The 26,465-nt window shown below is 37.1% G+C and overlaps 1 protein-coding gene, 1 non-coding gene and 1 pseudogene across 4 annotated transcripts in view; 1 reads left to right on the plus strand and 2 right to left on the minus strand.

Moving 5' to 3' along the window:
* Window positions 1–1,599: 1,599 nt before the first annotated feature.
* LOC115859885 (DNA damage-regulated autophagy modulator protein 1 pseudogene) lies at window positions 1,600–2,154 on the minus strand (annotated as a pseudogene).
* Window positions 2,155–7,641: 5,487 nt separating this feature from the next.
* The window catches only part of BTBD8 (BTB domain containing 8), a 107,499-nt gene continuing 88,675 nt past the window's right edge, over window positions 7,642–26,465 (minus strand). For 2 of the 3 annotated variants that reach the window (XM_030868656.2, XM_060302836.1), the window contains exon 18: window positions 22,847–25,256. In XM_030868656.2, coding sequence (XP_030724516.2) covers window positions 24,787–25,256 — 470 coding nt within the window. In that variant the 3' untranslated portion in view covers window positions 22,847–24,786. Of the gene's footprint in view, window positions 8,068–22,846; window positions 25,257–26,465 lie in introns of those variants that run through there. The other variant, XM_060302846.2, reaches the window with a different exon arrangement.
* Window positions 12,849–12,955, plus strand: LOC115859962 (U6 spliceosomal RNA). Its single transcript, XR_004042280.1, has one exon. It is a non-coding gene; the product is annotated as a U6 spliceosomal RNA (small nuclear RNA).

The following is a 26,465-nucleotide window of genomic DNA, read 5'->3' on the forward strand; positions in this document are numbered from 1 at the left end:
TCTCCATAGTGGCTGTATCAATTTACATTCCCACCAACAGTGCAAAAGGGTTCCCTTTTCTCCACACCCTCTCAGGCATTTGTTGTCTGTAGATTTTCTGATGATGCCCATTCTAACTGGTGTGAGGTGATACCTCATTGTAGTTTTGATTTGCATTTCTCTAATAATTAGTGATGTTGAGCAGCTTTTCATGTGCTTCTTGGCCATCTGTATGTCTTCTTTGGAGAAATGTCTATTTAGGTCTTCTGCCCATTTTTGGATTGGGTTGTTTGTTTTTTTAATATTGAGCTGCATGAGCTGTTTATATATTTTGAAGATTAACCCATTGTCCACTGATTCATTTGCAAATATTTTCTCCCATTCTGAGAGTTGTCTTTTCATCTTCTTTATGGTTTCCTTTGCTGTGGAAAAGCTTTTAAGTTTCATTAGGTCCTGTTTGTTTATTTTTGTTTTTATTTCCATTACTCTAGGATGTGGATCAAAAAAGATCTTGATGTGATTTATGTCAAAGAGTGTTTTTCCTATGTTTTCCTCCAAGAGTTTTATAGTGTCCGGTCTTACATTTAGGTCTCTAATCCATTTTGAGTTTATTTTTGTGTATGGTGTTAGAGAGTGTTCTAATTTCATTCTTTTACATGTAGCTGTCCAGTTTTCCCGGCACCACTTATTGAAGAGACTGTCTTTTCTCCATTGTATATCCTTTCCTCCTTTGTCATAGATTAGTTGACCATAGGTGCGTGGGTTTATCTCTGGGCTTTCTGTCTTGTTCCATTGATCTATATTTCTGTTTTTGTGCCAGTACCATATTGTCTTGATTACCATAGCTTTGTAGTATAGTCTGAAGTCAGGGAGTCTGATTCCTCCAGCTCCGTTTTTTTTTCCCTCAGGACTGCTTTGGCTATTCAGGGTCTTTTGTGTCTCCATACAAATTTTAAGATTTTTTGTTCTAGTTCTGTAAAAAATGCCATTGGTAATTTGATAGGGATTGCATTGAATCTGTAGATTGCTTTGGGTAGTATAGTCATTTTCACGATATTGATTCTTCCAATCCAAGAACATGGTATGTCTCTCCATCTGTTGGTATCATCTTTAATTTCTTTCATCAATGACTTATAGTTTTCTGCATACAGGTCTTTTGTCTCCCTAGGTAGGTTTATTCCTAGGTATTTCATTCTTTTTGTCGTAGTGGTAAATGGTAGTGTTTCCTTAATTTCTCTTTCAGATTTTTCATCATTAGTGTATAGGAATGCAAGAGATTTCTGTGCATTAATTTTTTTTTTAAGAAATTTTATTTATTTCTTTTTGGTTGCGTTGGGCCTTCTTTTCTGCGTGCGGGCTTTGTCTAGTTGCAGCGAGCGGGAGCTACTCTTTATTGAGGTGCGCAGGCTTCTCATTGCGGTGGCTTCTCTTGTGGTGGAACATGGGCTCTAGGCACGTGGGCTTCGGTAGTTGTGGCATGCAGGCTCAGTAGTTGTGGCTCCTGGGCTCTAGAGCACAGGCTCAGTAGTTGTGGTGCATGGGCTTAGTTGCTCCTCAGCATGTGGGATCTTCCTGGACCAGGGCTCAAACCCATGTCCCCTGAATTGGCAGGTGGATCCTTCACCACTCCACCACCAGGGAAGTCCCTATAGCTCTGGGGATGACGGCTGCAGAGGAAACGGCAGAGGTGGCCATCCGTATGCGGCATGTGGAAAGGCTGTTCCACTGGGGACATGATTTGTAAGAGATGATGGATTGCAGGAGTGTGTACATAACACCGCAGACAAATGCCAAAAAGGCACCGCCATCGTGTACCATGGGGACAGCTAACTCCTGGAAATTGGCTACAATGCCCATTCTGATGCATCCCACCAGTCCTAGAACTAACGACACCAAGTTAAAAACAAGAGTGCTGAAATAGCTGGTTTGGTTTTGCTTCTCTACTATTTTATATCTTGTGTACATCGTGGCTGCACCAAGAAATGCAGAGAAGTTTATCATAAATCCAAAAATTCCACTCTCTGGAGGTGTTGTTCCTGTATCACTGATGTAGGGGAGGAAGGGGCTGACGTGCCCGGAGAGCACGGCGACCACGTAGGAGATGATGAAGGTGGAGGACAACCAGGTCACCAGGAGGATGGGGATGAAGGCCATTCCCCTCAGGAAGCACAGCATCGCACCACCACCAGGAGGGCACTGCGCTCTGTGGGGCCGGAACAGGGGGCTGCTCTGCGCTGCTGGGAGGCAGGGGCTGTGCACGTGCTGACCCGCGGTGCGGCGGCCACGGCGTGCACAGCCACGGGCGGCCGGGTGAGAGGCTCCGCGACAGTGGGGCAGGCCTGGCCCCGGAGCTCTGTGCATTAATTTTGTATCCTGCAACTTTACCAAATTCATTGATTCGCTCTAGTAGTTTTCTGTTGGCATCTTTAGGATTCTCTATGTATAGTATCATGTCATCTGCAAACAGTGACAGTTTTACTTCTTCTTTTCCAACTTGTATTCCTTTTCTTTCTTTTTCTTCTCTGATTGCTGTGGCTAGGACTTCCAAAACTATGTTGAATAATAGTGGTGAGAGTGGACATCCTTGTATTGTTCCTGATCTTAGAGGAAATGCTTTCAGTTTTTCTCCATTGAGAATGATGTTTGCTGTGGGCTTGTCATATATGGCCTTTATTATGTTGAGGAAGGTTCCCTCTATGCCCACTTTCTGGAGAGTTTTTATCATAAATGGGTGTTGAATTTTGTCAAAAGCTTTTTCTGCATCTATTGAGATGATCATATGGTTTTTCTTCTTCACTTTGTTAATATGGTGTATCACATTGATTGATTTGCATATATTGAAGAATCCTTGCATCCCTGGGATAAATCCCACTTGATCATGGTGTATGATCCTTTTAATGTTTTGTTGTTGGATTCTGTTTGCTAGTATTTTATTGAGGATTTTTGCTTCTATATTCATCAGTGATACTGGTCTGTCATTTTCTTTTTTCATAGTATCTTTGTCTGGTTTTGGTATCAGGGTGATGGTGGCCTCATAGAATGGGTTTGGGAGTGTTCCTTCCTCTGCAATTTTTTGGAAGAGTTTGAGAAGGACGGGTGTTAGCTCTTGTCTGAATGTTTGATAGAATTCACCTGTGAAGCCATCTGGTCCTGGACTTTTGTTTGTTGGAAGATTTTTAATCACAGTTTCAATTTCATTACTTGTGATTGGTCTGTTCATCTTTTCTATTTCTTCCTGGTTCAGTCTTGGAAGGTTATACCTTTCTAAGAATTTGTCCATTTCTTCCAGGTTGTCCATTTTATTGGCATAGAGTTGCTTGTAGTAGTCTCTTAGGATGCTTTGTATTTCTGTGGTGTCTGTTGTATCTTCTCCTTTTTCATTTCTAACATTATTGATTTGAGTCCTCTCCCTCTTTTTCTTGATGAATCTGGATAATGGTTTATCAATTTTGTTTATCTTCTCAAAGAAACAGCTCTTAGTTTTATTGATCTTTGCTATTGTTTTCTTTGTTTCTATTTCATTTATTTCTGCTCTGGTCTTCATGATTTCTTTCCTTCCACTAACTTTGGGGTTTTTTTTGTTATTCTTTCTCTAGTTCCTTTAGGTGTGAGGTTAGATTGTTTATTTGAGATTTTTATTGTTTCTTGAGGTAGGCTTGTATAGCTATAAACTTCCCTCTTAGAACTGCTTTTGCTGCATCCCATAGGTTTTGGATCATCGTGTTTTCATTGTCATTTGTCTCTAGGGATTTTTTCATTTCCTCTTTGCTTTCTTCAGTGATCTCTTGGTTATTTAGTAACGTATTGTTTGGCCTCCATATGTTTGTGTTTTTTACGTTTTTTCCCCTGTAATTCATTTCTAATCTCTAATTGTTGTCAGAAAAGATGCTTGATATGATTTCATTTTTCTTAAATTTACTGAGGCTTGATTTGTGACCCAAGATGTGATCTATCCTGGAGAATGTTCCATGCGCACTTGAGAAGAAAGTGTAATCTGCTGTTTTTGGATGGAATGTCCTATAAATATCAATTAAATCTATCTGGTCTGTTGTGTCATTTAAAGCTTCTGTTTCCTTATTTATTTTCATTTTGGATGATCTGTCCATTGGTGTAAGTGAGGTGTTAAAGTCCTCCACTATTATTGTGTTACTGTCAATTTCGTCTTTTATAGCTGTTAGCAGTTGCCTTATATGTTGAGGTGCTCCTATGTTGGGTGCATATATATTTAGAATTGTTATATCTCCTTCTTGGATTGATCCCTTGATCATTATGTAATGTCCTTCCTTGTCTCTTGTAACATTCTTTATTTTAAAGTCTATTTTATCTGATATGAGTATTGCTACTCCAGCTTTCTTTTGATTTCCATTTGCATGGACTATCTTTTTCCATCCCCTCACTTTCAGTCTGTATGTGTCCCTAGGTCTGAAGTGGGTCTCTTGTAGATAGCATATAGATGGGTCTTGTTTTTGTATCCATTCAACAAGCCTTTGTCTTTTGGTTGGAGCATTTAATCCATTCATGTTTAAGGTAATTATCGATATGTATGTTCCTATTACCATTTTCTTAATTGTTTTGGGTTTGTTTTTGTAGGTCCTTTTCTTCTCTTGTGTTTCCCACTTAGAGAAGTTCCTTTAGCATTTGTTGTAGAGCTGGTTTGGTGGTGCTGAATTCTCTTAGGTTTTGCTTGTCTGTAAAGCTTTTGATTTCTCCATCGAATCTGAATGAGATCCTTGCCGGGTAGAGTAATCTTGGTTGTAGGTTCTTCCCTTTCATCACTTTAAGTATATCGGCATGATATACTCCCTCTGGCTTGTAGAGTTTCTGCTGTGAAATCAGCTGTTAACCTTATGGGAGTTCCCTTGTATGTTATTTGTCATTTTTCCCTTGCTGCTTTCAGTAATTTTTCTTTGTCTTTAATTTTTGCCAATTTGGTTAATATGTGTCTCAGCGTGTTTCTCCTTGGGTTTATCATATATGGGACTCTCTGCGCTTCCTGGACTTGGGTGGCTATTTCCTTTCCCATGTTAGGGAATTTTTCAGCTATAATCTCTTCAAATATTTTCTCTGGCCCTTCTCTCTCCCTTCTCATTCTGGGACCCCTATAATGTGAATGTTGTTGCATGTAATGTTGTCCCAGAGGTCTCTTAGGCTGTCTTCATTTCTTTTCATTCTTTTTTCTTTATTCTATTCCGCAGCAGTGAATTCCACCATTCTGTCTTCCAGGTCACTTATCCGTTCTTCTGCCTCAGTTATTCTGCTATTGATTCCTTCGTGTGTGGTTTTCATTTCAGTTATTGTATTGTTCATCTCTGTTTGTTTGTTCTTTAATTCTTCTAGGTCTTTGTGAAACATTTCTTGCATCTTCTCAATCTTTGCCTCCATTCTTTTTCCGAGGTCCTGGATCATCTTCACTATCATTATTTTGAATTATTTTTCTGGAAGGTTGCCTATCTCCATTTCATTTAGTTGTTTTTCTGGGATTTTATCTTGTTCCTTCATCTGGTACATAGCCCTCTGCCTTTTCATCTTGTCCATCTTTCTGTGACTGTGGGTTTTGTTCCACATGCTGCAGGATTGTAGTTCTCCTTGCTCCTGCTGTCTGCCCTCTGGTGGATAGGCTATGTAAGAGGCTTGTGCAAGTTTCCTGAAGGGAGGGACTGGTAGTGGGTAGAGCTGACTGTTTCTCTGGTGAGCAGAGCTCAGTAAAACTTTAATCCACTTGACTGCTGATGGCTGGGGCTGGGTTCCCTCCCTCTTGGTTGTTTGGCCTGAGGCAACCCAACACTGGCGCCTACGTGGGCTCTTTGGTGGGGCTAATGGCAGACTCTGGGATGGCTCACGCCAAGAAGTACTCCCCAGAACTTGTGCTGCCAGTGTCCTAGTCCCCGTGGTGAGCCACAGCCACCCCCCACCTCTGCAGGAGACCCTCCAACACTAGCAGGTAGCTCTGGTTCAGTCTCCCCTGGGGTCACTGCTCCTTCCCCTGGGTCCTGATGTGCACACTACTTTGTGTGTGCCCTCCAAGAGTGGAGGCTCTGTTTCCCCCAGTCCTGTTGAAGTCCTGCAATCATATCCCACTAGCCTTCAAAGTCTGATTCTCTAGGAATTCCTCCTCCCGTTGCCGGACCCCCAGGTTGGGAAGCCTGACGTGGGGCTCAGAACCTTCACTCCAATGGGTGGACTTCTGTGGTATAAGTGTTCTCCAGTCTGTGAGTCACCCACCCACCAGTTATAGGATTTGATTTTATTGTGATTGCGCCCCTCCTACCATCTCATTGTGGCTTCTCCTTTGTCTTTGGATGTGGGGTATCTTTTTTGGTGAGTTTCAGTGTCTTTCTGTAGATGATTATCCAGCAGCTAGTTGTGATTCTGGTGTTCTCACAAGAGGGAGTGAGAGCATGTCCTTCTACTCTGCCATCTTGGTTCAGGGCCTCCAAAAATCCCTAAATTTAATATTGAGCTGGATAAAGAAATTCCTACCTAGGCTTCCTTTCAAGGCCTAGTCAAGTTTTATCATATAATTCAGACACTGTCTGAAAAAGGATATAAGATACATAGTATCTATCTCTTTGCACTCTGCCTCAGATCAAGGGCCTACACCAACTAGAAATTTTGTGCTTATCACTTTACCTGGTAGGCACCACTTTTTGAGGCAGCCAGAATTGTATTAATCACCTTTCTCTCTTCCTCCCTTTACCTCCATTGCCTTGTCCTGTTGTTCTACATCCACAGAGATGAGCTCCAAAAAACAGCTGGGCAGGAAAAAGATAGTGGACTACATGTTGAGAAATGTCCCAATCTAGTACAGCATTGTAGGTAGGGGCAGAGAGAGGATGAACCTAAGAGCAGTGCACACTGAGGATATTGTAGTTTTTCATGTGCTCCATCATTTCAGAGTAACGGATGATCAAACAGTGGGGTAGGAAAAGCCAGTAGAGCAAACAATGGTAGGTGCATGCCTAGTAGACATGGAAATTGAAATAAGAAATGGCATACATACAAGTGGGTAGGGAATAGGACCAAGGGAAATATACACATTTTGTCTGCTGATAAACACTAAGTCTAAGGACTCTTACTTATGAGTAGAGGAAAAAGTTGACATGGAGCCTATGACAGAATATTTCAGAGCAAGGGAAAGGAAATGGCATCATAAAGACTCAAAGGAAAAGCATGATCCAAAAGAAAACTTTAAGAGGCTACTTGCATCCTTAGAGTACAAAAAGCCATGCATGTTCTATAAACATGCATCCAGAGTATGAGAAGAAAGATGTAAGACAACAGGCTGAAGTGGAAAGTCAATAGAATGTTACGAATGAAGTAAAGGAGGAATGGAATGATACAAAAATTATACAACCACAGAATTAAAATATCCACATTGGCAATGAAGAAAAACTTGATTCTGGAGGAATATTGAATACATAATGAGGTTTATTTGAGACACTCCAGGATAAAGAGAGAAAGGTCAGAGGTAGGTGATACAGCTAAAGGCGAGAAAAGGTAATAGGTATTCATGAAGAGGAAACCAAAACAAATGGGAGAAAAATCAAATGTTTGATGGGAAGAACACTTTCTTGATGAGAAAAAAGCCCATAGATGCAGACAGAAAGGAATAGCCATGTTTTTGGCAAAAATAAATGACAAAGACCTACATTTAGACATGGCCTGTCACTGTTTTTATTTTTTCAATAAATTTATTTATTTTATTTATTAATTTTTGGCTGTGTTGGGTCTTCCTTGCTGCATGCATGCTTTCTCTAGTTGCATCGAGCGGGGGACACTCTTCCTTCGGTACACAGGCTTCTCACTGCGGTGGCTTCTGTTGTTGTGGAGCACGGGCTCTAGGCCCACAGGCTTCAGTCGTTGTGCCTCGGGGGCTCCAGAGCACAGGTTCAGCAGTTGTGGCACACGGGCTTAGTTGCTCCACGGCATGGGGGATCTTCCTGGCCCAGGGCTCAAACCCGTGTCCCCTGCATTGGCAGGCGGATTCTTAACCACTGCGCCACCAGGGAAGCCCCCGACACTGTTTTTAAATTACAGCGCTATAGAAGAAGTAGTCCAGACATCCATGAAGGAAATAAAAGATGTTGCCTAGAAAGAAGAAAAAATCATGTTAGCCTTGCACTTCTCTGTTGCCACACCAAATTACAGGAGATAATTACTACAAGCTATTTTTCTGTCAACTGAGAGATAAGAAGGACTGGCAATAAGCACTAAACGAGTTAAATGAAGACATAAATCTAAAGAACTATAAATATGGCCACAGAAGATAAACACAAGTGTAATGCACTCATTTATGCAAGTCTTCAGATCCTTTCCATTTCTTGACCCCTATGGCTCAGCACTTGCTCTGCTTCCCAGCCCAAGCAACCTTGTCAAAGGCTCTTGCCTTTCCTTCAATAATAAGTCTTGATTGCTCCAACTGCATTTTGTCTTCTGACACCACCAGCTGGCTCAGCCTTCCCAGGCAGGTATTAATGGCCAGCTTTGGCATGGCCTCTGTCATACATGTTACAGTGGGAGCTGTATGGCTCAATGGAATCCACATAGGCTCTGGATTCTCCAGTAGCTGCCAGTAGGGGCCCATGTCACAAACTAGAAGTGTGGGGTAGTTAACTCCTATTGAGCATATTTTGAGCAGTGGGAGGAAAGAGATAGGACTGAGCACATAAGTTGTTCACTCTTCTTCCTCCCAATTGTTCCAAAATCCAGAACTTCCCTTGGCTTCTCCAAAGATGTCCTGTGTGACCAAGAAACCAGCTGTTTCTCATGAAGCCGAGCACAACTTGCCACCTTCTGTTTACTTCCTTCATTGTTTTACTTTTTCCCCTCACTGTTGCTCCCCTGGGACTGAACCCTCCAACAAAGCATTAGTTCCACAAGCTTTGCCTTAGGCTCTGTTTTGTGGGGAGCCGGGTTAAAACAGTCAGAATTACTCTAGAGAAGTTATGTAAAAATTATGAATGATAATCTGGATCCAAACATTCAAAATATCTCAATAACAGAGAAAGAAGTAAGAAAGGACATAACAGAGGCGAGTGATGGAGAGGTATGCTAATTCCTTATCTTAAATAGGGGAAACTCAAAAGATAGAATTACACATTTGATTCTTGTGGATTTGAGAAATATAAGTTAAAGAATGTTTTAGGGAAAATAGGGTTAACTGTTTGGAGAATTAAAAATGGAATACTGACTTTTCAAAAACTAGAGAAAAGTAAATAAAATCTGATTTATAGAGAAAAAAGATAAAAAACAAGAAAGAAGCGCAAACCATAAAAATATAAAACAAAATGACAAAATGAATAAATGTAAATCTTATAAATGATGTTGAAGATATTTAAATAAAAATAAAAATGTACATTAGCAAAGACAAAACAGAATGGTAGAGGAGATGGTAACCACATTTGGGAAGCTCTAAGCAAAAGGAGTGATAACTAACCTAATAAATCCAAGAAAGCTAAAGCCTAAGCCAGCAATGGGGAAAGTCAAAAAGTAACTCAGAACTCCCAGAGGCTTAGGAATTTGTTCCAGAGGTTCTGGTGTACCAGAGGTGTGACTAAAATTTAGAAGAATTGTCAAAAGTCTGTTTAAGAAGCACTCAGAACCCAAGATGCCCTCCTCATGGCCAGGTGATTCCATGTCTCTCACCTCAGCAGAACTGGAGGTTCTTTCTCTGAAGAGGGAAACATGAGGGTCTCTGACTGGGGGACTGCAAGTGCAGTTGGAAGTGGAGTTTGCTGAAAATAGGAGGATAAGAGAACAGTTAGTTACACATGGAAAGTGAGACCCTCAACCATCTTTCCACAGTCACAGCCTAGAATATTTGTATCCAGGTCATTTCCTCCAGGCAAGCAATAGGAAGATTGCTCTATGAAGCACTGAACCAGGTCAGGTGAAAAGACCTCAAGATACTGACACTGGTGTTTTACAAAAATTGAGCCCCATCAGCTGACCCTGCAGAGAGGCCCACTGTCAGCAGCAAGTCCCACTCACTCACACAGAGTTTTCAAAAAAGCTTTTGAGTCCCTAAAGTATAAGCAAACAGCCCACAAATTCTGCTAATGTAAAAAATAGAGACTAAAACAAACACATAGAAAAAAAGCAAATTTGGAGAAATTCTCTGTTCAGAGAGTAAAACTTAAAATTATATCCTCAGATCAATAGGGGGAGACATTGCATCAAAGGAACAAGAACAAAATACTATTAAGAAGAGAAATTTCAAAGAACAAAATAGAAAATATAATAGCAATAATGAAAAATGGAAAGCTGAATGGAAAGATTGGGAGATAAAATTGAGGAAATACCTCAAGAAGTAAAGAACAAAGACAAAGAGATTAGTATGAAGGAAAAGGTATTAATGGTCTCATGTCTAAATAATAGGAGTTCCAAAAATACAAACAGAGAAACTAGAGGGAGGAAGAAATTGTTAGCTAATTTAGGGAATTTTTCTAGAACTGAGGGATGTGAGTTTCCAAACTGAAAAGGCCTGCCAAATGCTTAGGACAATGGATGAAAATACACCCACATTGAGCACAGGTTCATACCATTTTACAACTCTGAGGACAAAGAGAGAATCCTAAAATTCTCCAGACTACTTATAAAGAATCAGAATAGCATCAGACTTCTTTTTTTTTTTTTTTTTTTTTTTTTTGCTGTATGTGGGCCTCTCACTGTTGTGACCTCTCCCGTTGCGGAGCATAGGCTCTGGACGCGCAGGCTCAGCGGCCATGGCTCATGGGCCCAGCCGCTCCACGGCATGTGGGATCTTCCCGGACTGGGGCACGAACCCGTGTCCCCTGCATCAGCAGGTGGACTCTCAACCACTGCGCCACCAGGGAAGCCCAGCATCAGACTTCTTAACAACAGCAACACTGGAAACAATATATTCAAAATTTGGAAGTAAAATTATGGTCAGAGTATCTGAATAGACATTTTCCCAAAGAAGACATACAGATGGGCAACAGGCACATGAAAAGATGCTCAACATCACTAACCATTAGAGAAATGAAAATTCAAACTGCAATGAGATCATCTCACACCTGTCAGAATGGCTGTTATCAAAGAGACAACAAATGACAAGTGTTGGTGAGGATGTAGAGAAAAGTGAATCCTTGTGCATTGTTGGTGGGAATGTAAATTGGTGTAGCCACTGTGGAAAACAGTATGGAGATTCCTCAAAAAACTGAAAAAAGAACTACCATATGATACAACAATTCTACTCCTGGGTATTTATCTGAAGAAAACAAAAACACTAATTAGAAAAAATATATGCACCCCTATATTCATAGCAACATTATTTACAATAGCCAAGACATAGAAGCAACCTAAGTGTCCATCATCAGATGAATGGGTAAAGAAGATGTGGTGTATACATACAATGGAATATTACTCAGCCATAAGAAAAGAATGAAATGTTGCCTTTTGCAACAACATGGATGGACCCATAATACCCCAGAGGGTATTATGCTTACTGAAATAAATCAGACAGGGAAAGACAGATAGCGTATGTTATCACTTATATGTGGAATCTAAAAAGTGAAACGAATGAATATAACAAAACTGAAACAGACTCATGTAGAGAACAAACTAGCGGTTACCAGTGGGGAGAGGTAAGGGGGGAGGGACAAGATAGGGGTAGGGGATTAAGAGGTATGAAATACTATGTATAAAATACATAAGCTACAAGGATATATTGTACAACATAGGGAATATAGCCAATATTTTATAATAACTTTAAATGGAGTGTAATCTATAAAAATATTGGATCACTGTTGTACATCTGAAATTAATACAATATTGTAAATCAATGATACTTCAATTAAAAAAACTACAGTTATAACTTCAGAGGGAAGAAAAACTGAATGGAAGGAAAAGTAATCATGTTACTAACTTACTTAGCAGTAAGTAGTTTTTTCATGATTATAATAATGTAAACTCTAAATTCTGATACAACTAAAATTATTATACATCTATGTTGGGTAATGGGTGTGGGTAAATGAGAATCAAATTCTCATTTTTCAGAGTGAGATGACAATAGATAATATCTAAAACTGAAAAGTTAATGTGTGACAGATTATGTCACAGGGAGTTCATGTTATTTAGGGAAATAGAAGCAAACAAGAAATAGCTTAGAGACTTGAAAGTGGTTGCTGTAGGAAGTGGGATTGGGGTAGGTGGAGCCAGGCAGGGGACTGATGTTTGTTTTTTACTAAAGCTTGCAGAACTATTTCACTGTTTAAACTGTATGCATAACTCTGATGAAAATAATGGAAATGAATGGGTCCTTTTCCTAATTCTATGCTTTTAAACTCATTTGACTTGCTTCGTGTTCAAAAGCATTTTAATGATCATATTAAAGGCTATCATCTATCTTTTAAAGACACAATGAGACCCATCTTTTATGTTTCACTTACAATGTCTACAATCATTACAAAAATTGTTAGGAAAAATAATTCCTATTATTTTCAGTATTTTTATTAAAAATTTATTATATGAGTAATTAATATATATATTTAATATAAAAAACAGAAAGAATAGTAAATATAACATCAACAACAAATTCCAAAATCCAGAGCTAACTACTACCAATGTGTTAGGTATTTCTTTTCAGTAATGTATTCATATGTCGTGCACCAATTAAGTTTGTGTTTGGCTTCAAGTAAGAGAAAATCCAAATCAACAATAGTCTGAAATACTAAGTTTAACATACAAAGTTCTCTTCCCTTATGTAATAGCAATCCTAAGATAGGTAGTCCAGGGTTGGTATAGTGGTTTCATGAGGTATTCAGGTACATAGGTTACCGCTCTGCCATCTCTAGGGTGTGGCCCTCATCCTCATGGTACAAAAGAGGGCTGATAGAACACATTTGCGCATGCTCACTTCGGCAGCACATATACTAAAATTGCAGTGATACAGAGAAGATTAGCATGGCCTCTGTGCAAGGATGACATGCAAATTCGTGAAGCGTTCCATATTAAAAAAAAAAAAAGAACACATTTGTGCTTCAGACAGCTTGATATAGGAAAGAAGAGAAGAAATCACCATCCTCTATAGAGAAACTTTCAGGAAGTATCACTCAACACTTTTATTTATACCTCATTGGTCAGAACCTAGTCACATCGTTACAGCTAACTGCAAGAAGGGCAGGGAAATGTAGTTTTCATTCTGAGTAGCCAAGTACCCTGCTATAAAATTTAGGATTCTGTTGAGAAGGAAAAGGAGAAGACCAGAATTTAGGGTGGGATATTAGCAGTTATACCAGTCAGGATGTCCAGAGAAACAGAACCAATAGGACATATATATTAAGAGATTTATTTTAAGGAATTGGTCCACAGGATTATGGGGGCTGGCAAGTCTGAAATTTGTAGGGCAGGCTGGAATTCAGGCAGAAATTGATGTTTCAATCTTGAGGCAGAATTTATTCTTCAGGGAGCCTCAGTTTGTGCTCTTAAGGCCTTAAACTGATTGGATGAGGTCCACTCACATTATCAAGGATAATCTCTACTTAATGTCAAGTGGTTGTAGAGGTTATATACACCTACAAAATACCTTCACAGCAACATCTAGATTCATGTTTGATTACATAACTGGGTACCAGAGCCCACCCAGATTGACACATAAGACTAAAGTGTTTATCATTAATATATTACATATACATACATATTAACATCTAACTCCTTCATTTTATTGTGAGCATACCCCAAATCATCAATTTTTTTTTTTTTTAGTTAATTAAAAAATATTTATTTATTTTTGGCTGCGTTGGGTCTTCATTGCTGCACATGGGCTTTCTCCAGTTGTGGTGAGTGGGGCTACTCTTCGTTGCAGTGTGCAGGCTTCTCATTACGGTGGCTTCTCCTGTTGCGGAGCACAGGCTCTAGGTGCGTGGGCTCAGTAGTTGTGGCTTGTGGGCTCCAGAGCACAGGCTCAGTAGTTGGGGCGCTCGGGCTTAGTTGCTCCGTGGCATGTGGGATCTTCCCAGACCAGGGCTCGAATACATGTTCCCTGGATTGGCAGGCAGATTCTTTTTCTTTTAATACACTTATTTATTTTATTTAATTATTTTTGGCTGTGTTGGGTCTTTGTTGCTGCACGTGGGCTTTCTCTAGTTGTGAGCGGGGTCTAGTCTTCGTTGTGGTGCATGGGCTTCTCATTGTGGTGGTTTCTCTTGTTGCAGAGCACGGGCTCTAGGCACTCCCGCTTCAGTAGTTGTGGCTTGCAGGCTCAGTAGTTGTGGCTCGTGGGCTCTAGAGCACAGGCTCAGTAGTTGTGGCGCACGGGCTTAGTTGCTCCGCGGCATGTGGGATCTTCCTGGACGAGGGCTCAAACCCGTGTCTCCTGCATTGGCAGGCAGATTCTTAATCACTGCACCACCAGGGACGTCCCCAAATATTCTTATCAAACATGATATTTAATAAAATAGCTTAATATCCCAACATATCAAAATAACTTATTCATTACTATGTTTTAGGACATTAAAATATTATATACATGTGCTTATTTTTAACCATTTCTGATTATTCATTACTCTTCTAAAAGTGAGATTACTGATTCAACAATTATGAAGATTTTTAAGACCCTTATTCGTATTGCCAAAGTGCTTTCCAGTAAGTTTGCACTGATTTATACTTACACTAACATATATGAATGCAGTGCCAGTCTCACTGTACTCTAGACATTAGGTTTCATGATTTTATCTTTACAATTAAATAATGACCATATTTTGTTTTTTACCTCTTTACTAACTAGTATATAAAACATTATATCATTCACTGTATTTTTATTGACCATTTCTATTTATTTTGTTAATTTTGTTTTTACTTTTTGCCTAGGTTTCTACTGGGCTGTTAGCATTCTTCTGATTGATATATGAGGTATTTATATATTAAGAATATAAATCATTGTTGTCTTTCTTGTAAATGATTCCTAATTTGCTCTTACTTTTTTCTTATTATAAAGTTTCTAGAATACAAATTACTTAAAGAAAGAAACTATACCAAAAAAAAAAAAAAAAAGAAAGAAACTATATATACTTCAACTTTTCACTTAGGGTAAACAGTCAATCAAAATTAATAAATATACTATCATATTATTGGTGACTAAAATAAAGGGAACTGAAACATGAAGATTAGATTATTTTCATACACAAATGAAGCATCATTCCCACGGATGAGTCAGGTAACCAGTCATATCTTTCCAAAACAAGTGCTTAAGAAAATATTTTTCCCCTAAGAATTCTTACCTATGTAATATTTTTCTTCATTTAGTAGTAGTATTACTAACTTTATTTTTTTTTAACTTGCTTTTTAAAAATTAATTAATTAATTAATTTCTTTTTGGCTGTGTTGGGTCTTCGTTTCAGTGCGAGGGCTTTCTCTAGTTGCGGCAAGCGGGGGCCACTCTTCATTGCGGTGCACGGGCCTCTCACTATCGCGGCCTGTCTTGCTGCGGAGCACAGGCTCCAGACGCGCAGGCTCAGTAGTTGTGGCTCACAGGCCTAGTTGCTCCGCGGCATGTGGGATCCTCCCAGACCAGGGCTCGAACCCGTGTCCCCTGCATTGGCAGGCAGATTCTCAACCACTGCACCACCAGGGAAGCCCAGTATTACTAACTTTAGAGTCTCCTGACTGAATTGTTGTTTCTAAGATGTCAGGTCAACATTATGTTCAAATAAATTTTAAAATGATTAGTAAGATCATTTTAATGAATGAATTAAACAATGATCTTATAAGATGACTTATTTCCTGCTTCTAAAAAAATTTAAAAATGAAAAAGCAGCAAATAAGGATTTGTGATGGCAGTAATAGCTGTTTGACACTGACATGCTATAAATAAATCTGTGAGATAATATAAACTGACTCAGGCATTTGTGATGCACATGACAGCTCAAAATGATTTCATTTCCTCAGTAGTTTTTAGATTTTCTTATTTCATTGACTATGAAAAGTACAGTCAACCCACACACTGTTCTTGGATTGATTTTAATGTAACCTGCCCAGAATTTTAGGTTGATTTTCAAAATTAGAAGTGAAATTGAATTCCAAGCAAGGTAACTGACTTGACCAATAATTTAAACTTGTATAGTATAATAATACTTGGAATTGTATCTCTCCCTTAATATATTTCAATTGCTTAGTTGAATCTAATTAACTCCAATAATTTTTTATGTTGGCAAAGCATCTAATTAGTTTTCATTCATAGTTCCTAAGTAATTAAAATGTTTAGTGGATAGTCATTTATTTACTTATAATAGTCTCACTTATCAAATTTATTACTTATTAAATGTATTCATATTTTCAAAAACTCTTTTATGGTTCTTTTTCTATGCTTCTTTGAGTCTGGTTAGACATCTTTTGATTGTTTACCAGCCATTTGCATTTTAGTTTTTGTTAAAAAGAAAAAAAATTCCCCCCAGTTTATCTTTTGCCTCTTCATTCTGTTTATGGTATCTGGGGCATATATTCATTCTAAAATTTAAATAACCAAATTAACAATCTTATATTTTATGTTTTGGAGTTCCATGTGTTTTTTCTGGGTTTCATGTGCTTTCTTTTTTTGTTTTTTTGGGGGTACGTGGGCCTCTCACTATTGTGGCCTCTCCCGTTGCGGAGCACAGGCTCCGGACTCGCAGGCTCAGCGGCCATGGCTCACGGGCCCAGCCACTCCGCGGCATGTGGGATCTTCCCAGACCGGGGCACGAACCCGCGTCCCCGGCATCGGCAGGCGGACTCTCAACCACTGCGCCACCAGGGAAGCCCTCATGTGCTTTCTTACTGCAGGATTATATTAAAGTATCACACGTTTTCCTTTTTTATCTTTTTTCTTTTTATTGAAGTATAGTTGATGTACAATATTATATAAGTTACAGGTGTACAAAATACTGATTCACAATGTTTAAATGTTATACTCCATTTATAGTTATTATAGAATATTGGCTATATTCCCTGTGTTGTACAATATATCTTTGTAGCTTATTTTATACATAATAGTTTGTACCTCTTAATCCTTTCCCCCTATCTGGCCCCTCCCCCACTAGTTTGTTTTCTATATCTGTGAGTCTGCTTCTTTTTTATGTTCACTAGTTTGTTGTATTTTTTAGATTCCACAAATAAGTGATAACATACAGTATTTGTCTTTCTCTGTTTGACTTATTTCACTTAGTATAATGCCCTCCAAGTCCATCCATGTTGTTGCAAATGGCAAAGTTTCGTTCTTTTTTATGGCTGAATAATATTCCACTCTGTGTGTGTGTGTGTGTGTGTGTGTGTGTGTGTGTGTGTATTTATATATATATACACACTGCATTTTCTTTATCCATTCATCTGTTGATGGACAATTAGATTACTTCCATATCTTGGCAATTGTAAATAATCTCACCTTTTCTTATAGTACTTTTTGGCATCATTGTTTCAAGTTAAATTTTGGTATCTATGGAGATGATTTTTCTATGTTTGACCTATTAATGTGGATATAGTATATGAATAGGTTTCCCAACCTTAAATTGTCTTACATTCCTTAAATAAATTGCCACATATTATTTTAATATATTTCTGGATCTTTTAGGAATTTTGCATTGATTATTATAAGTGATATTATTCCATAATTTTCTCTTTTATGCTATCTTTAGTTAAATTTTGGTGATCATATTATGATGGCTTCTTAAATTGCATCTGGAAGCTTTCTTCTTTCTCCAATATGCCAAAATGATAGATCTTGAATGCTTTCTCAGTTTCTTCCAAGGCTAAAAATCTGTGTAGATTTTCTGTCTTTTTTTGAGCCTGTTTTGGTAATTTATATATCTCTAGAAGTTATTCATTTCATCCAGGTTTTCTACTGTATTTATATGTAGTTGCATAAAATACTACCTTATTAATTTCTGTTGTTTTTTCTGTCTAATATTGTGTACTTATGCTTTTCTCTCCATTAAGCTAGTGTGTGGGTGGTTTTGTTTTTAAGAATTAGCCCTTAGATTTATCAGTTTTATTCTTTTTCTGACTTCTAATTAAGTTCCACTATTGCCTGTATTAATTCCTTTCTTCTACTTTCTTTGGATTCAATTTAATGTTATTTTTCTAACTTCTTGAGTTTGTGTTGTTCTCTATAATTTATCCAGATCAGAAGACTGTAGGAAAATATTCTATTTACTTTCTTGACTTTAAAAGTAGATTCTGCATGTTTTGAGAGTTTGGATCTAAGTAAAAGGACAATTTTGTAAGAGTGTTAGACATCTTCCTTAAGCATGTAAATGTTTAAGTGCAGGTATATTTCTATTTTAATTTTTTATCTAGCTCTCTTGCCTGACTAAAGTTGACCATAAATTGAATAAAAAGAGGTAAGCTTCAGAACATTTTATTTGAAAACCTTTTAGGGAAAAATACTGTATTTTTTGGTGTGGAAGTATTTTTTCCTAATATCTTCCTGATTTGGAAATGTATTATTTAATTGATTGGGATACTGTTATCATAAAATATAGAATCAGAATAGAATTGAAATTCTCAGATTAGAATTAAAATTCTTGTGATAATACTGGCTAAGTTTGGAAGTAATTAAGAAACCATTGTGTGTAAGATGAATCACAAACACTGAAAGTAACTCATGCAATATTAACATGATAGAAACGTATACTTCTCATATCTAACTAGCTGGATTCAAAGTAGTCTTAATATAGGAATTTATAGTATAAATAATATACATATCACTGGAGAAGAGTATGTAGATAATTCCAATCTCAAAATAGCTCCTGCAATAAACCACTAAATTGAGACAAACCAAGTTCCCACCCCCCTACTCCCCCCCACCAAAAAAACACAAAGAAACAAAACTAGCAGTACATGGAGTGGGGAGTGGAAATATCATAGTTTGTTGGGTTTCTGAATTTTGAAAGACATATTATATACCTTGGTTGTCTCAACTGCATTTCAAATGTGACATGTCCAAATTGAAAATTATCTTTTTTTCAACTACAAAGCATCAGCCTTCCATTTTTTACCTATTAGAATTCTGGGGTATGAAGAGGAATCACCTTTATCCCTTCTTCCAAGTCTTCATAGTCAGTTGGTAACCACATCTTGTTCATTCTACCTCCTAATTTTCTCTCAAATCCATCTTCTTATTTCTATCTTCGCCATTTTTTCCTTAGTTTGGGTCTCTTTTTCTCCTTAATTATTCCAATGACCCCTTTACAGGTCTTCTTTCTTCCAGTCTCTTCTCTAAGATACTTTTCCACACTATGCAGCTAGAATAATCTTAACAAAACAGTCCTGGACTTCCCTGGTGGTCCAATGGTTAAGACTACATGCTTCCAATGCAGTGGGTGCAGGTTCGATCCCTGCTCAGGTAATAAGATCCCACATGCCGCACGGCAAGGCCAAAAATAACCCAAAAACAACAAACAAAAAACAGTCCTATAATATGTTTACCTTTGATTTAATATATTTAAAATATTTAATATGTTTGCCTAAATGGCTTTCCCCGTCCTTGGCATGGCTTACAGGTTCTTCATGTCCTGGCCTTCCTATACTTTTCCAGCTTTATCTTCCTCTACTGTTCCACATGCATTTAGTGCTTTAAACACCTGAAGTTCCTTGCAATGCCCTGTATCAGTTAGTATTCTTTGTGCTTGATCCCACCTTCTCCTGCCTCTTCCTTGATGGCCCCTGATTCATTGATTATTCCCAACCTCTTATTTTCAAAGTGCTAAAGTTACTTTTATCTTAAAAACAACAGTAACTTCAAGCTACCACTGTCTCTTTTTCAGTCAGGCTCCTTAAAAGAACAAGTTCTACTTCTTTACTTCCTGTTCACCTTTCAACCCACTGTAGTCTAGTTTCTGTCCTTACTACTACTCTAAAGAAAACACCAATTGACAAAAACTACCAATAAAGTCCTAATGTCCAAATCCAATGTACTAGTCTAAGTGTGAACCTTGACATTTCAAACAGCATTTGACACTGTTAACCGCTACTACTTACCTAAAAACAAACATACTTATTTTTCTGTGCCTTGTAGAAAACATGAAAAATATGAGTTAAAAGATAAAAATAATAATCACCCCTTAACCATAACCACTATTAATACATACTTATTTCCTTCAAGTCTCTTTTTCTATGTACTTGTAAGTATAGAAAATTGGATGTTATATTTATAAATTAATATTCTGGTTTTTTTTCTTATAAGTATCTTCTCTTGACATGAAATAGATGTTTTGAAAACAATTTTAATCATTTCATAATGTGTTATATAGATGTACCATAATTTAGCCTTTCTGCTGTTGACATTTAGCTAGTTTTCAGTTTTCACTTATATATCTAGCTCTCTGACAAACATTTTTGTAGACAAATCTTTGTCTCAGATTCTTCTTATTTCTCAATGGCAGGTCCCAAGAGGGGAAAGGACTAGTTTAAGGATATAAAGTTATAAACATTCTTGACATAGATTGCCTAATTACTTCCTGGAAAGGTAATTTACACTCCTACAGCAACATACAAGGATCCCAAACTTACCATTCTCTTGCTAACTGTTGAATTTTTTTTTTACAAACTTTTAAAAATCCTTGCCACTTTGATAGGTTAAAGTAGAATCTCAGCCTTGATTTGCCCTTCTCTGATTAGTGGTGATTATACATTCACCACTGTCTCCTCTTATCTTTGGCCTCCTAGTTCTCTTACTTCTGAATATTCCTTTTCAGTCTCCTTCTCCGGCTTTTCTTTCTCTGACTATTCCACAGTATTTTGTCTTCAGCCTCTTGAATGTCCCACAGGCCTCACAAACGCAGTATGTCCTAAACTGAACTCATCCCCACTCCTGAGCTTGCTTCAATTTTTGGCTAATGACGTCATCCACAACCCAGGCACTTCAGTCAGAATCCTGAGTCTTCTAAGATGACTCCCTCCTCTCACCCAAAATCAATGTTTCTCCAATCCACATCTTAAACCTAATATGGCCACTCCTTCTATCTCCACAGCCATTGCCCTAGTTCAAGCCTTTATTATTTTAACACTCATCACTAGTCTACCTGCTTTGAACCCTGCTCTACTCAATTGTACATACTGCTTCCAGAGTGATCATTCTAAAATGCAGATCTGATCATGCTCCTCTCTGTACTATATGTCCCTGTCCAACTTCATCTCTTGCCCTCCCCATCCATTCCCTTCTACTCTTCAGCCATATGGAACAAGAATTCCCCACTGCTTCTAAACTCTTTTTCTGCCGAATATGCCTCTTCCTTTGTCTTGTGAACTCTTACTAGTCCTAAAATAGTAAAGGAGCCTATCGAAGTATCATTCCATCATTTCTCTCTCCTGTGTACACTGATTACACTTCATACAGAGCTTTATTTTGACACAACTTAAAAAGTTTTAACAATCTCTCACTAAACTGAGATATTCAAGGACAGATGCGATGCCATTCATCCTTTAATACCCAGAAATATCATGGGCCCTCAAATATGTGTGGAATAAATGTTATTTTTGATAGCAATTAAAAAATTCCTTTCTATCTTCTGCCACCATATCTCAATCTACCTAATGTCTCTGTTACCAAATCCTCTTCCGTTCCCCATTTCTAAGGTTGCCAGAACTATTGTAATTGCATCTTGAGATCTGAGTGCTTCTCCAAAACAGGCCATCTTCATTACTGCTGACAGTTATCTTTCTGAAACACCTGGTTATGTTACCTAGTAACTTAAGAAACAAGTTTGATGACTACCCATTGTGAGCAGTAGGTGGTTATTTCCCCAAGAATGTGCAAACAGATTGTCCAGGGAGAGTTAAAAATAAATAAATGAATGCATAATGGAAAGAGACATGATGCCTACCAAATCCAGAGCTTTGACTATTTAAACATTTAAGCATAGTATTTAATAACTTCCAGAATCCAACTCCAACTCAGCTTTTTAGTCTTATCTTCTACCACTCTTTGTCTGCATCCTCAACACACATCCTGGTCACCATTCCCTAAGGTGCTCCTATGTCTAGAATGCCCTATCACCAAGCAAATTCCTACTCCTCCTGGAAAGCCAGCATCAGCTATTACTTGATTGCTGCAAGAGATGGTACAAAGGGGCTTTAGACTCTCTCCATAATCTTCATCAGTCCTCCACCAAGAACTCAAATTTAAAAAAAATAAGATTTTTTTTTTGTATGGATGGAGTTTTTGAGTCTTAGGTAAACTATGTATAAAAGCATGTTTTAAAAATGTTTGTATTTTTATTGATCTGTAACATACAATCTAAGGAAAAGCAAAGTACTTCCTATAAAAGTTCATCTTCAAGTCAAGTTGCCTGGCCTACACTTCCAACTAGATTGCAGCCACCAAGCCCCTTTATAGAAATTCTGAAGCTTCACTGAATATTACTTGCCCTTAAGAAGCTTTCTCTAATCTTTTCTTCCTGACAATCTGTTCATAGCTTTTCCCTCTGAGCTATTACAACTCTGACCATATACAATTGCTATCTTACCAAACAATAGCATAATGTGTTATTTCTCTCTTAGTTTCTTCCACTAGAGTAGCTCATCCAGGGTAAGGATGCTACATCAGTCTCCTTATGTATAAAATAAAGATAAGACATATCTCATAGAACTGTTGTGAGAATTAGATGTTAATGCATATTTAAAGCACTCAGCACAGTGTCTAACATTTAATAAGTGTTAAATAAATTTTAGTAGTTATTTTTCAGTATATGTTTGTTGAATGATAAAGAACTAGCCCAGAGTCCTGCAGGAAACAGACTGGTAGATGTGTTGTTCACAAAAGGGCATGATAAGAAAACACGTCCTGAAATTACCTAAGAGGTCATACTTAAGGACTTAAGTCCTTCCCTACTATCTATTTGCAAATGTGACATGAAAGAAATGAAGCTTCAATTATAAATTTGTGAACTTCTGAGGTAGTTTATTAAAAATAACAAAACAATTTCACATTTGGAGAAAAAGAAAACACACTGTCTTGGAAATCTGTGCTGTTTCTGACTCTATCATATATTATTTCTTTATGCTACAAACTATCTATGAATGAATTTGTTTTCAGATTTTATGATAAAAGTCAAATGAAGTGTGTTGTGTGGTAGAGATAACATCTAACTGAAATTAAGGAATACTGGATTCTAACTCACAAATCAGTGTGGGACCCTGGGCAATTTTAAAATTCCTCTGGGCTTCAGAGTCCTCCTTGGGAATTTGAAGGGATTAAACTAACCTCTAAATTCCCATCCAGCTTTAAGACACAAAGTTCTTATAATACTGTTTTTGACCTTTTTCTTATATGGTTTTCCCTCCTCATTAGAAACTGAACTCTTTTGGGTGGCAGGAATCAAACCTTATTTATCTTCACACTTCAGTGCCTAGAACAAATGTGTTTCTTGACTGTTTGAATGAATGAGTGTCCCTTGCAGAGCTTCTAGTTAAAAAAGGTATGGTATAACAGGTTAGTAGCTAATATTAACATTAATATGTTATTATATAAGAATACCAAATGATTGTGCATCAATATAATTGTTGATATTCAATATAGTTACAGGTTCTCGCTAATGTTGATCATTTGTTGAAAACTTTGTGAATTTATTATTTTTTTATTTTTATTTTTGGCCGCGCTGCACAGTTTACAGGATCTTAGTTCCCTGACCAGGGATTAAACCTGGGCCACAGCAGTGAAAGCACTGAGTCTTAACCACTGGACCGCCAGGGAATTGCCCGAAACTTTGTTAATTTAGAAAAGGAATTCTAAGCCAAAATATTTCCTTCTGGTCTATTTTAGAGAAATTATTAGTTAGTTACAAAGCTTTGAGAGGTGCCAATTCTACTAAATCCCATCACCCTAAGGGTAACATCCACCAATATCAAGTAGGTAACCAAGTGTTCACTCCCCAGTAGAATTTTGTAAAAAAGATGTTTATCTTTGCCTTTCTACCAAAATTACAGACTGAAAGACAATCTGATCAAGGAAATAAGGAACTAGAGCATATAGACAAATAGAAAAGCAAACATACATGTATGTGCACACACATGCACCCAATTTAACTCTATAACTCAATTGCCTCACGTACCCATTTTCAAGGTAATATTTAGTGCAGGATTACTGCAGATGCAGTTCAAAAATATCTCTACCATGGAATGAAAAATGGAGAGTGATTAACTATAAAGGAAGTCTATATAGATAAAACAGATGGACAGTTTTCCCACTTTTTTTCAACAAGGGCAGATGCCTTTCCGCGGATATATCCCAAAAAGAGTTACAGGAAATTCCACTTCTCCTGTTTTAGCAAAAATGTCAGTGAAATTTGAGATGCATTTACTTGACAATTTCCTGGACGTGAATTGTTGGGAAAGCGAAGGTTTTTTCTAATATTAAGCTATCAGCCTCAACCATACCAACCTGCGTTTGAATGTTACAAATTAACTCTACATAAATTGACACAAGCACAATAAGTTTTTTTATTGTTAAATTATGGTTACCATATGCAGAGCAAAAAGTAAAGGGACTGTTCTACTTGTGCATTCACATTTTAAATTATTGAATGATAAACAAGTAAATGAATGATCAGTTAGGAAAGGAAAACTAAAGCAAGGGTTTCCTTACAAGTCTTCTAATTTCTCTAATAATTATAGAAAACATGCTCAAGATTTTTAGAAAAACACTTTTTTCTACATGTGATATATTAATAAACAAACTATGTTTACTTCAGTAAATTGGAAAGACTTCCTCAATATTAAGGATAGTCTAATAGGCTAATGCAATTATCACTTGGATATAATATAAGCATCAAAAAAATAAAGCGGTGGCATAGTTTAACATTTTCCAAAGTGTTAATACTCTTAATGCTGAGTTTCTAGTTCCAGAATTGTCCATTCCCCTTGGGGTGAACAATCCTCAGAGGAAAAACTAGCCATGGTGATGCTTGCTGAGGAATCATCGAATGGAGATGTTAGTTCACTCCATCTGTTTAAAGTGTCAACATGTGCTTTACCCTGAGGTTTTGAGCTGTCTCGTGCTAAAAGTAGTGTCTGATTGATTAGATACTGTGCTAAATTTAAGTCTTCAGGAATAGAATTTGTAATATTTAAGTTTGAATCCTCTTCAGAGAGCAGTTGCTTTAATAGCGTCCAATCTTGTTTTGCAAAGTGTTGCTCATCTTCAAAATCCATGTCTGTAACATGTGTTTCTGATTCCATTTTCTGCTCAAATGCTTCTGTTACATCCATTTCATATATTGGAGAGAGGGTTTTTGAAGGCCGATGGTCATACATGTAGTTTTGTGCCACTGTGTCACAATCATCTATGTCTCCTGAAATAATTCATAATACTAAACAATGTAAAAACTGCACATGTTGGTACCCCTCAGAGTTCTGTAGAACAATATTAACACAATATAACAGTTATTGTCCAAAAAAAAACAGAGAATGGGAAAAATAACATTTATACAAAATTGACAAGATTTCTGAGGCATTTCTTTTTCTACGTTTGAAAAAAAAAACTCAAAGGTAATGTTTAGCAGCAAAATCAACATAGGCAACTAACAATAATTCTCCAGTTTAATTTGAAAACTTGTGATACAGAAAACAGAAATTATTTAAACATAAACAGAACGCGCACATGTATCTAATTCACTATAATAGAAATTTAAAGAGAAAATAAGAGGCGGTTATTTGATGGTGACTTTTAAGGTAAGTCAGTTTCAAAGGGAGAATAAATACATTTTATCTAAAGACTTACTTTATCTAAAGACTTATATATTGCACATGCAAAGGAGGATGCAAGCAAGGACAAAAAAAAAGTACAACTTTAAAGAGTTCCCTATTCTTGTGATTTTGCTGAACAGGGACTACTGATAAGTATTTTTCTTAGTTCTGGTATACATTAGCTACTCAGTCAGCCACTATTGCATATTTTAAATGTGGGTCATGGTTCAAATTACTATAATAAGGAAGACAAACACACAAAACAATTAGACAGGAAACCATCTATACATATGAAATAAGCCTGGGATTTTTTCATATATTATCATTGCTTCTAAATATAATCTCTTTTAGGAAATTTATCTTTTTACTTGAAAATTTTAGAATAGAATTATAGTGATCCTGAAAGTCTTAATCTCTGTAAAATGTATATAAATTTTAATAATTAATCTAGTTAAAATAGTTCAGTGCTTTTAGTTACATATTACTATACTTATTGCACAGCCCTCTTAGATATATATTAGCATAGTTCATAAATCATATCCAATGTATAATAAAATTTCTAATAGTCAATAATTCCTATGTTAAATTAGACATAAATAACTAAATAATAGCAAACTAAGTTTTTCCCTTTATTCTTTCATGTAAAATCTCTTAGTAGGTTAGCTCTAATAAACCACCCAAATTTTTACTAGATATGAATTTTTCACTAAGATTTTAAGTGAACAATAAAGAGTAACGAGCTATTTTCATTCTATTAAGAAATTTCAGTTTTCATTTAAAATTTGAATCTGTTGCTTAAGTAATTATTCTATCTA

Source organism: Globicephala melas, chromosome 1 (assembly GCF_963455315.2).
Source record: "Globicephala melas chromosome 1, mGloMel1.2, whole genome shotgun sequence".
NCBI classification, from domain to species: domain Eukaryota; kingdom Metazoa; phylum Chordata; class Mammalia; order Artiodactyla; family Delphinidae; genus Globicephala; species Globicephala melas.